The sequence below is a fragment of the Oncorhynchus kisutch genome, linkage group LG17 (genome assembly GCF_002021735.2).
Source record: "Oncorhynchus kisutch isolate 150728-3 linkage group LG17, Okis_V2, whole genome shotgun sequence".
In the NCBI taxonomy this organism is placed as follows: domain Eukaryota; kingdom Metazoa; phylum Chordata; class Actinopteri; order Salmoniformes; family Salmonidae; genus Oncorhynchus; species Oncorhynchus kisutch.
In genome coordinates, this window is record NC_034190.2 from 11,630,385 (window position 1) to 11,643,487 (window position 13,103).

Sequence of the window (13,103 nt, forward strand, 5' to 3'; positions counted from 1 at the left end):
TGTGAATGAACATTCAAAATATACCCATTGATCAATAATGTTGTGTACCGGGATGGAAGATACTCACTTAGGGATTGACGGCAATGCTCTCTCTCCCTCTGTTTAACAAAACATACAGACGAGAAATATTGTCAAGCAAAGCAGATACCGTAAAACAATGCAAGACATGTTCATCATTTTAATCCAAAGAAGAGGTGTGTGGGTGAGGAAATCACGAGCACAGGAGAGGAGAAGCCTGTTTCAACTGTTCCCCTGCTCCCCTTCCTCCCACACAGGAAAAGGCAGACAGTCCAACTCCAAACAAGGCTTACTACCACCCCCCCGCTCCTCTCCCAAAAACAAATCTGCTCCAAGCAAAGACCAAGGTGTTTTATGTTGAAAATAAACCAGATCTCCATCAGACTGATATAAGCATTGAGTGTATTGACAGGGAATTTATCTACAACCACTATCAATGTGTAATAAAGGCATTGGGGAAGTCATGAACACAACAAAACAATTCTATATGAGTGTATTTCCAAATCAAACTACAACTGGAAACCTTAGAAAACGGGAAGAGTTTAAAAATAACACTACAGGCAACTTTTGTGGTGATTGCCTAAAGTTTGGCCTAATACAATGCAGTCCACTTAGACTCAAATAAGAACAGCACCCAAGGCAGAGTGAATCTGTCACCGTAACTGGAGCGACGCAGTCTTGAAAACCTAGTAATGTCAACACTCAAACACCAACATACTTTAACTACAGTAATCATTGTTAGTAGTAGTATCTTTTTGAGACTGTTTGAGACATATCTGTGACTGCCATAACACAATCGTCAAAACCAGAAACATGTAAGCAGCCCCCATACAAAATCAAACTGTGTGTGTGTGTGTGTGTGTGTGTGTGTGTGTGTGTGTGTGTGTGTGTGTGTGTGTGTGTGTGTGTGTGTGTGTGTGTGTGTGTGTGTGTCAAAGGCAGAGTGCAACTGGCACTAGCAACACAATGAACATACACTGGTATGTTATTGAGACAGTATGTGTGTGTGTGTGGGGGGGAGACGTACCTTTCTGTGGCCGTATGATGAAGGACTGGGTGGCTCCGTTGACCAGGCGACAGTAGCCGTCTATGAGGTCGGCCATGTTTTCAGCTGTGGTGAGTGACGGCGTGGTCACTGTGAGAGGCTATGGACACAGAGCAGCAGCCCACAAAGAGTCATTATTGCCAGGACAGGCAGAGGAACAGACAGACAGACAGACAGACAGACAGACAGACAGACAGACAGACAGACAGACCGGGATGTTACAACTGTTCTGCTCTGCCTGGGGCTGCCAGCTGCCCCTCCCATCACACATCTCTACTTTATTCACAAACACACTGGCTAGTGTCATCCTCTATGGCTGACAGAGTAGTAACCCAATACTACAATCATCCTCTACAACAGACAGAGTAGTAACCCAATACTATAATCATCCTCTACAACATACAGAGTAGTAACCCAATACATTAATCATCCTCTATGGCTGACAGAGTAGTAACCCAATACATTAATCATCCTCTATGGCTGACATAGTAGTAACCCAATACTATAATCATCCTCTACAACAGACAGAGTAGTAACCCAATACTATAATCATCCTCTATGGCTGACATAGTAGTAACCCAATACTATAATCATCCTCTACAACAGACAGAGTAGTAACCCAATACTATAATCATCCTCTATGGCTGACATAGTAGTAACCCAATACTATAATCATCCTCTACAACATACAGAGTAGTAACCCAATACATTAATCATCCTCTATGGCTGACAGAGTAGTAACCCAATACATTAATCATCCTCTATGGCTGACAGAGTAGTAACCCAATACATTAATCATCCTCTATGGCTGACAGAGTAGTAACCCAATACATTAATCATCCTCTATGGCTGACAGAGTAGTAACCCAATACATTAATCATCCTCTACAACAGACAGAGTAGTAACCCAATACTATAATCATCCTCTATGGCTGACAGAGTAGTAACCCAATACATTAATCATCCTCTATGGCTGACAGAGTAGTAACCCAATACATTAATCATCCTCTATGGCTGACAGAGTAGTAACCCAATACATTAATCATCCTCTATGGCTGACAGAGTAGTAACCCAATACATTAATCATCCTCTATGGCTGACAGAGTAGTAACCCAATACATTAATCATCCTCTATGGCTGACAGAGTAGTAACCCAATACATTAATCATCCTCTATGGCTGACAGAGTAGTAACCCAATACATTAATCATCCTCTATGGCTGACAGAGTAGTAACCCAATACATTAATCATCCTCTATGGCTGACAGAGTAGTAACCCAATACATTAATCATCCTCTATGGCTGACAGAGTAGTAACCCAATACATTAATCATCCTCTATGGCTGACAGAGTAGTAACCCAATACATTAATCATCCTCTATGGCTGACATAGTAGTAACCCAATACATTAATCATCCTCTACAACAGACAGAGTAGTAACCCAATACTACAATCATCGTCTACATCAGACAGAGTAATAACCCAATACTACAATCATCCTCTACAACAGACAGAGTAGTAACCCAATACTACAATCATCCTCTTCAACAGACAGAGTAGTAACCCAATACTATAATCATCCTCTACAACAGACAGAGTAGTAACCCAATACTACAATCATCCTCTACAACATACAGAGTAGTAACCCAATACTATAATCATCCTCTATGGCTGACAGAGTAGTAACCCAATACTATAATCATCCTCTATGGCTGACAGAGTAGTAACCCAATACTATAATCATCCTCTACAACAGACAGAGTCGTAACCCAATACTATAATCATCCTCTACAACATACAGAGTAGTAACCCAATACTACAATCATCCTCTACAACAGGCAGAGTAGTAACCCAATACTACAATCATCCTCTTCAACAGACAGAGTAGTAACCCAATACTATAATCATCCTCTACAACAGACAGAGTAGTAACCCAATACATTAATCATCCTCTACAACAGACAGAGTAGTAACCCAATACTATAATCATCCTCTATGGCTGACAGAGTAGTAACCCAATACTATAATCATCCTCTACAACAGACAGAGTCGTAACCCAATACTATAATCATCCTCTACAACATACAGAGTAGTAACCCAATACTACAATCATCCTCTACAACAGGCAGAGTAGTAACCCAATACTACAATCATCCTCTTCAACAGACAGAGTAGTAACCCAATACATTAATCATCCTCTACAACAGACAGAGTAGTAACCCAATACTACAATCATCCTCTTCAACAGACAGAGTAGTAACCCAATACTACAATCATCCTCTTCAACAGACAGAGTAGTAACCCAATACTACAATCATCCTCTACAACAGACAGAGTAGTAACCCAATACTATAATCATCCTCGATGGCCGACAGAGGAGTAACCCAAAACAATAATCATCCTCTATGGCTGACAGACAGAGGAGTAACCCAATACTACAATCATCCTTTATGGCCGGGCCATCACAAATGAAAGGGCCCCTGAGTGGATGAATGTGTGTTACAGTAAGAGTCGTCTCCAACAGAAAGACGATGTGGAACCATTTGGAAATGGCGGAGTGCAGGCTGCAAAACAAGACATTTTGGAATGGCTGAAATGAGCAGCATTTACAACAGTTATCTCAATTTGTGTACATCTTAAACACGTCGAGTCATGGTAAGGGATGTTATTATGTGTGTGCATCCTTAAGGTACTTTACCCTACATATATAAAGAATAGGGTGCCATCTGTGACAACCATGGTTGATTGGTACCTCAGCAGCACCGGTCACGTTGAGCTGCAGCATGCCTTTCCTCTCCTTGTCCTCCATGACGGAGTACCCAATGGTCTGCACCTGGGTGAAGTTGGCCAGGTGGGTTGGCTGGAGGGGAGGAATGAATCAATAAATCAATGAATCAAATGTTGTTGTTTTTTTTACATCATAAACTGTGCTGCAGATGATAATTTCACATACAGTGAGTCAGCTCACAGAGCAGCCCACTTGTCACAAACAGGTTGAATCAACATAGTTTCCACGTAATTTCTTTGAACTCATGTTGAATTAACGCGGACTAGACGTTGAATTGATGTCTGTGCCCAGTAGGGTTGTGTTTTTGCGAGAGGAAAATGTTGCTGTACGGCGTTTCAAATGATGATTCCTAAAGTAAAGTAGAACTAACTTTTAAAATAGTCACAATATTTCTCGGGAAGCTGTACTTAATTTGAAGCTGCTACATTTCTGTTGTTGATAGGGATGTTTTTTGGCGTATCGTTTGCTTACAGAACAAGAGGGGTCTCTTGGATTCCAGAAATAAACTTTCTTAAAACCTTGGCTCACAGTGAAATAACAAGGAGAAAATATGACACTCTCAGTTTGGTGGGTAAAAACCCTCAGGGGCGATTTTGGGAGGATCTTACTTAACAGTCTCTCTCACTCTCTCCCTCTCATTACCTCAGCCCCTGAAGACATCATGACATAATGACTAGGAATGCTCTTTGAAAACCAATATTTTCAGGGGAAATAAATATTGTATAGTGAGGGGAAAGAGAGAATAGCCCATAGGTTAGACTAGCCCTGAGGAAGACCACACCATGTAATGGTCCTAAATATCTTTGAGAACGTTTGATGTTCTTGGTTTTAAGCTATAGAAGTCATATTACTGCAAGGCCTGCGCTTGTTTTGTGTGGAGATGCAAGAGAAGGATACACAACACGAGAAATATGAACATTTCCTACTTACAGTTGAGCCCTTGTCTGTAAGGTAGCTAATGCCCTCCTCAGGTCCGATGGCTAACTCTACTTGGATGACCCAGCTCAACTGTCAGTAAGATAGAGAGAAAGAACCATTGGGATGATTGTCTTCAGTTCAGTCACAAATCAAGAAGAGACATACACAATGAGAGTCAAACAGAGTGTTCAGTCTGTCGGCTTCCAAGTGTCAACTCATAACCATGAAAACACCTGTGTGCTACATCATTGAGGTCATTGTCATTGCTGGATAAAACTAAAAAACACATTGTGCTCATTATGTCCAGCAGGGGTCACTATGCAACCGTCATTTCATTAAGGCTCATCCAAATTACAACCCCCATATCTGGCTCGACTCCACTGTCTGAGAACATCAGAATTGAATGGTTGAGAAAACAAATTTAACCTTGGAAATAATCATGCGATGTAAAATCCATCGTCATGCCAGTTTTTTTGCTCTTCACTGAAGGTGCTACATCTTGAACACTTGACTGCTAATGAACAAAATACTTAAAGACATTAGTATTTAAAGATCCCTTTTATCCTCTGGGATTTCAAAAGTGCATCTTATCGATATATATGTTGTATTTGAAACCCAGAACAAATAAAATAGTGGAAATCAGCCTACCCCGAGAGCACATTTAAAACACTCCTTATCGAATCTGTAGACGGGCGCCAGAATCTCCAGGAACATGAGGATGCTCTGGTCATCATTCATGTTGGCAAACTGTTTGAATGTCTGCTGGATCAGCTTCCGCAGGGTTTTGGCCTGAGAGAGAGGGGCATTACTAGAGACAGGCAGACATGCATCCCAAATGTTATATTTATCATGGATCCCCATTAGTTCCTGCAGCTACTCTTCCTGGGATTTATTATGGATCCCCATTAGTTCCTGCAGCTACTCTTCCTGGGGTTTATCATGGATCCCCATTAGTTCCTGCAGCTACTCTTCCTGGGGTTTATCATGGATCCCCATTAGTTCCTGCAGCTACTCTTCCTGGGGTTTATTATGGATCCCCATTAGTTCCTGCCAAGGCAGCAGCTACTCTTCCTGGGGTTTATTATGGATCCCCATTAGTTCCTGCCAAGGCAGCAGCTACTCTTCCTGGGGTTTATTATGGATCCCCATTAGTTCCTGCCAAGGCAGCAGCTACTCTTCCTGAGGTTTATTATGGATCCCCATTAGTTCCTGCCAAGGCAGCAGCTACTCTTCCTGGGGTTTAATCATGGATCCCCATTAGTTCCTGCCAAGGCAGCAGCTACTCTTCCTGGGGTTTATTAAGGATCCCCATTAGTTCCTGCCAAGGTAGCAGCTACTCTTCCTGGGGTTTAATCATGGATCCCCATTAGTTCCTGCCAAGGCAGCAGCTACTCTTCCTGGGGTTTAATCATGGATCCCCATTAGTTCCTGCCAAGGCAGCAGCTACTCTTCCTGAGGTTTATTATGGATCCCCATTAGTTCCTGCCAAGGCAGCAGCTACTCTTCCTGGGGTTTAATCATGGATCCCCATTAGTTCCTGCCAAGGCAGCAGCTACTCTTCCTGGGGTTTATTATGGATCCCCATTAGTTCCTGCCAAGGCAGCAGCTACTCTTCCTGAGGTTTATTATGGATCCCCATTAGTTCCTGCCAAGGCAGCAACTACTCTTCCTGGGGTTTATTATGGAGCCCCATTAGTTCCTGCCAAGGCAGCAACTATTCTTCCTGGGGTTTATTATGGATCCCCATTAGTTCCTGCCAAGGCAGCAGCTACTCTTCCTGGGGTTTAATCATGGATCCCCATTAGTTCCTGCCAAGGCAGCAGCTACTCTTCCTGGGGTTTATTATGGATCCCCATTAGTTCCTGCCAAGGCAGCAGCTACTCTTCCTGAGGTTTATTATGGATCCCCATTAGTTCCTGCCAAGGCAGCAACTACTCTTCCTGGGGTTTATTATGGAGCCCCATTAGTTCCTGCCAAGGCAGCAACTACTCTTCCTGGGGTTTATTATGGATCCCCATTAGTTCCTGCCAAGGCAGCAACTACTCTTCCTGGGGTTTATTATGGACCCCCATTAGTTCCTGCCAAGGCAGCAGCTACTCTTCCTGGGGTTTATTATGAATCCCCATTAGTTCCTGTCAAGGCAGCAGCTACTCTTCCTGGGGTTTATTATGAATCCCCATTAGTTCCTGCCAAGGCAGCAGCTACTCTTCCTGGGGTTTATTATGAATCCCCATTAGTTCCTGTCAAGGCAGCAGCTACTCTTCCTGGGGTTTATTATGAATCCCCATTAGTTCCTGCCAAGGCAGCAGCTACTCTTCCTGGGGTTTATTATGGATCCCCATTAGTTCCTGCCAAGGCAGCAACTACTCTTCCTGGGGTTTATTATGGAGCCCCATTAGTTCCTGCCAAGGCAGCAACTACTCTTCCTGGGGTCCAGCAAAATGAAGGCAGTTTATACAATTTAAAAAAAACATTACAATACATTCACAGATTTCACAACACACTGTGTCCTCAGGCCCCAACTCCACCACTACCACATATCTACAGTACTAAATCCATGTGTGTGTGTGTGTATAGTGCGTATGTTATCATGTGTGTGGGTGTGTATGCATGTGTCTGTGCCTATGTATGTGTTCCTTCACAGTCCCCGCTGTTCCATAAAGTGTGTTTTTAATTCGTTTTTGAAATCACATTTTTCTGCTTAAATCATTTACTTGATGTGGAATAGAGTTCCATGTAGTCATGTCTCTATGTAGTACTGTGGAATAGAGTTCCATGTAGTCATGGCTCTATGTAGTACTGTGCACCTCCCATAGTCTGTTCTGGGCTATGGGAGGCAGGGACTGTGAAGAGACCTCGTGTCATGTCTTGCATGGGTGTCAGAGCTGTGTGCCAGTAGTTCAAACAGACAGCTCGGAGCATTCAACATGTCAATACCTCCCATCAATACATGTAGTGATGAAGTCAATCTCTCCTCCACTTTACATATTAATATTACCTCTCAAATGACACCCTATTCACTGATCTGTATGAAGGGAAAGGGTGCCATTTGGAACGCAGTCATGGTACAGTGTTTCCCCTATATTCACTTCACAGCGGTCGTCCACCACTAATAAATTGTTGCCGCAGCAGAAATAAAAAGTCTTTAAAAAAAATTATATATTTCTGCCGAGAACAGCTAGCCTGGGTCCAATACTAGAATCCCAGCTAGCCTGGATCCAAAACTGGAAGGACAGCTAGCCTGGATCCCAAACTGGAAGGACAGCTAGCCTGGGTCCAATACTAGAATCCCAGCTAGCCTGGATCCCAGACTGGAAGGACAGCTAGCCTGGATCCCAAACTGGAAGGACAGCTAGCCTGGATCCCAAACTGGAAGGACAGCTAGCCTGGATCCCAAACTGGAAGGACAGCTAGTCTGGATCCCAAACTGGAAGGACAGCTAGCCTGGATCCCAAACTGGAAGGACAGCTAGCCTGGATCCCAAACTGGAAGGACAGCTAGCCTGGATCCCAAACTGGAAGGACAGCTAGCCTGGATCCCAAACTGGAAGGACAGCTAGCCTGGGTGAGAGAGGTGCGGGGTGCTGCCTTAACCGGCATCGGCAGATTAACTGCCTTGCTCAGGGGCAGAATGGCATATTTTTACCTTGTCAGCTCGGGGATTCGATCCAGCAACCTTTCGGTTAGTTCATAGAGTCCAACCAGTGTAGAGTGCCAGTGGAGCTGTTGGCCTGATCAATGTGACCGGGTCAATAGTGACTTCATTGTCCATTACAGGGTTGCAGTGAGTTTAAACACCATAAAAAATGCATGAGACCTCACGCTTTAATGACAGGTGACGTTGACACTATTACTACAAACTGGCAGGGACATACACGAACACACAACGTAATTAAAACTATCACTGTAAGTATGTCATCTAAATCAACTCCCTGCATAACAACAAAAATGTAACTAAATTCAATTAGAAAATATCTTTGAATGTGATTTTAAAGCCAGTTGCAGTGTGCATTACCAGAGTTGAGATCTGGTACACAAGCTGATGTCCATTATGAGTGTAAATCCAGATGAATGCATAGCATCTACAGCAGACCTGTAGAATTTTACATTCCACTTAATGGATGGGGGGATGGCTGAGGGGGGTTGGAAATAGGAGAATATACACTATATATAAAGAAGTATGTGGACACCCCTTCAAATTAGTGAATTTGGCTATTTCAGCCATACCCGTTGCTGACAGACAGCCATGCAATCTCCATAGACAAACATTGACAGAAGAATTGCCTTACTGAAGAGCTCAGTTACTTTCAACGTGGCACCATCATAGGATGCCACTTTTCCAACAAGTCAGTTCGTCAAATTTCTGCCCTGCTAGAGCTTCCCCGGTCAACTGTAGTGCTGTTATTGTGAAGTGAAAACGTCAAGGAGCAACAACAGCTCAGCCACGAAGTGGTAGACCACAAGCTCACAGAACGGGACCGCAGAGTGCTGAAACGCTTAGCGCGTAAAAATATTCTGTCCTCGGTGGCAACACTCACTACCGAGTTCCAAACTGCCTCTGGAAGCAACGTAAGCACAATAACTGTTCGTCGGGAGCTTCATGAAATGGGTTTCCATGGCCGAGCAGACACACACAAGCCTAAGATCACCATGTGCGATGCCAAGAGTCGGCTGGAGTGATGTAAAGTTTGCCACCATTGGACTGGAGCAGTGGAAACATGTTCTCTGGAGTGATGAAACACGCTTCACCATCTGGCAGTCTGATGGACAAATATGGGTTCGGTGGATGCCAGGAAAACGCTACCTGTCCCAATGCTTAGTGCCAACTGTAAAGTTTGGTGGAGGAGGAATAATGATCTGGGGCTGTTTTTCATGGTTCAGGCTAGGCCCCTTAGTTCCAGTGAAGGGAAATCTTAACGCTACAGCATAAAATGACATTCTAGACGATTCTGTGCTCGAGATCAGTGTAGAACTTGACTGGCATGATTACTATGGTGTGTATGTGGTCCTCCACACCCCTTCCCAAAATGGCTACTGTGCCATTATTTCCCCTTGCATTACTTGACGTAGATTCAGAAAAACGAGTTGTAAATCTAGTAAGTCCAGAACTGGCATAGTCCAGAACCTGAACTCAACCCCATCGATCACCTTTGGGATGAATTGGAATGCTGACTGCGAGCCAGGCCTAACCGTCCAACATCAGTGCCTGCCCTCACTAATGCTCTTCTGGCTAAATGGAAACAAGTCCCCACAGCAATGTTCCAATATCTAGTGGAAAGCCTTCCCAGAAGAGTGGAGGCTGTTATAGCAGCAAAGGGTGGACCAACTCCATATTCATGCCCATGATTTTGAAATGAGATGTTTGATGAGCAGGTGTCCACATACTTTTGGTTATGTAGTGTAGTTTACTGGGCTTTTTTCGTCTGTTCAAATACCCATCAGGATTTCTCCAGGAAAAGGAGATTTAACAAGATAGAGACATTAGACCACACAAGTGCTTCATTCTAAATCACTTTAAAAAAAACTAAATGGCACCCTATTCCTTATATAGTGCACTACTATTGACCAGGGCCAATAGGGAATAGGGTGCACTACTATTGACCAGGGCCAATAGGGAATAGGGTGCACTACTATTGACCAGGGCCAATAGGGAATAGGGTGCCATTTGGGAGGCAGCCATTTTTGACTCTGCTCCCCCTACTTTTACCACGGGAACCTGTCCTCATTGGTCTAAATGGAAACCTTCTCCAGTAAGCCTGGGGATGCTAATTATGCAAATGTCACCTCTGTGAAATCAATCATTTATTTTATTGCCTAATTAGATTATGCTTTGAATGTGTATATTAGGACCTCAGCCATCTGCCAGGTAATATACTCTGTCCAGCAGAGTGGATAGGGGCGGGAATAACCACCAGAAAATGTTTCTGGTCATCAAGAGAGGAGGGGTCTGGAGTGTGTGTGTGTGTTTACCTGTTTGTCTGTCTATGCATGTGTGGCTTCATGTGCGTCAATGAAAATTTGATCTGTTAATCATGTCATTGTAGGGAAAAGGCATTTGCAGGAATTAACAGTGTGAGGACGATCATGGTTTTTAAACTCCCAGAGTCAGAGGCTTCATCTTCAGTCGAATCATACAGTTTTTCGCATGCATATTTGTGACGCACACACACACACACACACACACACACACACACACACACACACACACACACACACACACACACACACACACACACACACACACACACACACACACACACACACACACACACACACACACACACAGGTGGGGGTGATGAAGGGGCATTGGGTTTCTATGCTAAAGATAACTAACAACAGAGTGGATAGTCGGGGGATGGATGATGGATGGATGACAGAGGGGAGGGTGATTGAGGCCTGACAGAAGGAGGTCCTTCCTACGCAGAATGACCCCTCCTTCCTTTGTATCATAGTGCCTCTCCTCTTTCTAAAGATTGTCAATTGTATTTTTGCTGTAATTCCAATATTTAAGTCCTATTTTATTACATTTTTGATTAAAATGTATTTATATGTTTTATATACAGTGGGGCAAAAAAGTATTTAGTCAGCCACCAATTGTGCAAGTTCTCCCACTTAAAAAGATGAGCGAGGCCTATAATTTTCATCATAGGTAAACTTCAACTATGACAAACAAAATGAAAGAAAAAAAATCCTGAAAATCACATTGTAGGATTTTTTATGGATTTATTAGCAAATTATGGTGGAAAATAAGTATTTGGTCAATAACAAAAGTTTATCTCAATACTTTGTTGGTAATGACAGAGGTCAAACGATTTCTGTAAGTCTTCACAAGATTTTCACACACTGTTGCTGGTATTTTGGCCCCACTGTATATAACTGTTCTGTACTTTGCCATGTATTTCTATGTTTTATGTGGACCCCAGGAAGAGTAGCTGCTGTATGTGCAGTAGCTAATAGGGATCCTAAACTACACTTTCCCTTGCACCATTGGTGGAGAGAAAACAATACAGTAGGTTTAGCAGTGACCTGTGGGGCTGTGGGGTCAGGCGCCACCCCCACCCTCAGGTAGAGCATCTGTCCACCCCTCTTTCTCGAACTGCCAGGCACCCACGCCCCCCACCCCTCTCGGGCTATTGGGCCCCACGATCACGCCTGCTCCATTGTGGCCCAACAGCTATGTACACCCACACACGTGCCGTAAATCCATCACATCACACACAAACACAGCTGGGGAGCGTGGGTGCATACACACACATACATTAGTGGATTCAGCCAATGGCAGACAAGACAGACAGATGCGCAATTCCCCTTTCAGGAGTTGCTTAAACTGACTAGTCCAATAACACAAAATACCCAACTGTGTACTAGGCTGTGCATGGGTCTAGCCTATATATTACACTAAATAGCATCATTTTCCCACTGTTTGGTCTCAGTGGATGTCAGGTGCTGTTGTCTAGTGAGATGAGAGGAGTCATCAGATGTCAGGTGCTGTTGTCTAGTGAGATGAAAGAAGTTGACAGATGAGTGGGTTTGATTCAGCTGGGGCTAATCCCCCCCCCACCCCCCCCAACAGGCCTGTATGTGCGAGGGAGGCTAAGCCGAGAACTAGGCCAACTCTGCATGTACAAGGTTGGAACAAAGAACCCAGTACCATAAGACACTTCAGAGGGCAGGAAATGAAATATGGAATCTTCAGTGCGTGGTACATTGACATGAAGCTGTGGTGCCATCTCGGAGAATACATTGGAGACTGACTGGACCTTAGAGATGTTTTCTCATCAACAACTCCGGAAGAACAAGGAAATGTTTCTGAAGCATCATCTCACCTTGACTGAATCCAGTAAACTCTTGGGAAAGAATCTTCTTAACCCCACGTCTTTTCTGTAAAGAAAAAAGAGCAGAGGAAAAGGAGAACATCAGTTTAGCAAGACAAATGAGAAGGCAAAACTTTCACTTTAGCAATGAATGCTAATTGTCTACTTTCGGATGAATATCAACACATCCACATAGTCCACTGACTGAATTGGTGTAGGATGAAGTTGCCCCTAAATGCTGGTCTTGGGTCAGTTTTTGCATTTTCCACACTAATAGTTAAGGTCAGGATTGGAAGCTGATCTTAGATGTGTACTTAGTGGAAACTTCACCCCGTCTCAGAATTGTAACTCTCTGATACTGATCTACCAGGGAAACAGGAGAGAAACACATCCATTTACTCAGGGTCATTAGTGGGACATACAGTATCTAACGTGAATACTGCAGCTCAGGCCTCTGAAGTTGTCATTGCCATTTTAGTCATTACCAGACGCTCTTATCTAAACCTACAGGAGCAATTAGGGA

The 13,103-nt window shown here is 43.6% G+C and overlaps 1 protein-coding gene across 16 annotated transcripts in view; it reads right to left on the reverse strand.

Annotated features, from left to right (window-relative positions):
- The window catches only part of LOC109908430 (focal adhesion kinase 1-like), a 241,193-nt gene that overhangs the window by 58,057 nt on the left and 170,033 nt on the right, over window positions 1-13,103 (reverse strand). For all 16 annotated transcript variants that reach the window (XM_031795110.1, XM_031795109.1, XM_031795111.1 and 13 more), the window contains 6 exons: window positions 12,593-12,647; window positions 5,416-5,556; window positions 4,780-4,857; window positions 3,814-3,921; window positions 1,046-1,163; window positions 68-98 (listed from right to left, as the gene is read on the reverse strand). In XM_031795110.1, coding sequence (XP_031650970.1) covers window positions 68-98; window positions 1,046-1,163; window positions 3,814-3,921; window positions 4,780-4,857; window positions 5,416-5,556; window positions 12,593-12,647 — 531 coding nt within the window. The remainder of the gene's footprint in view (window positions 1-67; window positions 99-1,045; window positions 1,164-3,813; window positions 3,922-4,779; window positions 4,858-5,415; window positions 5,557-12,592; window positions 12,648-13,103) is intronic.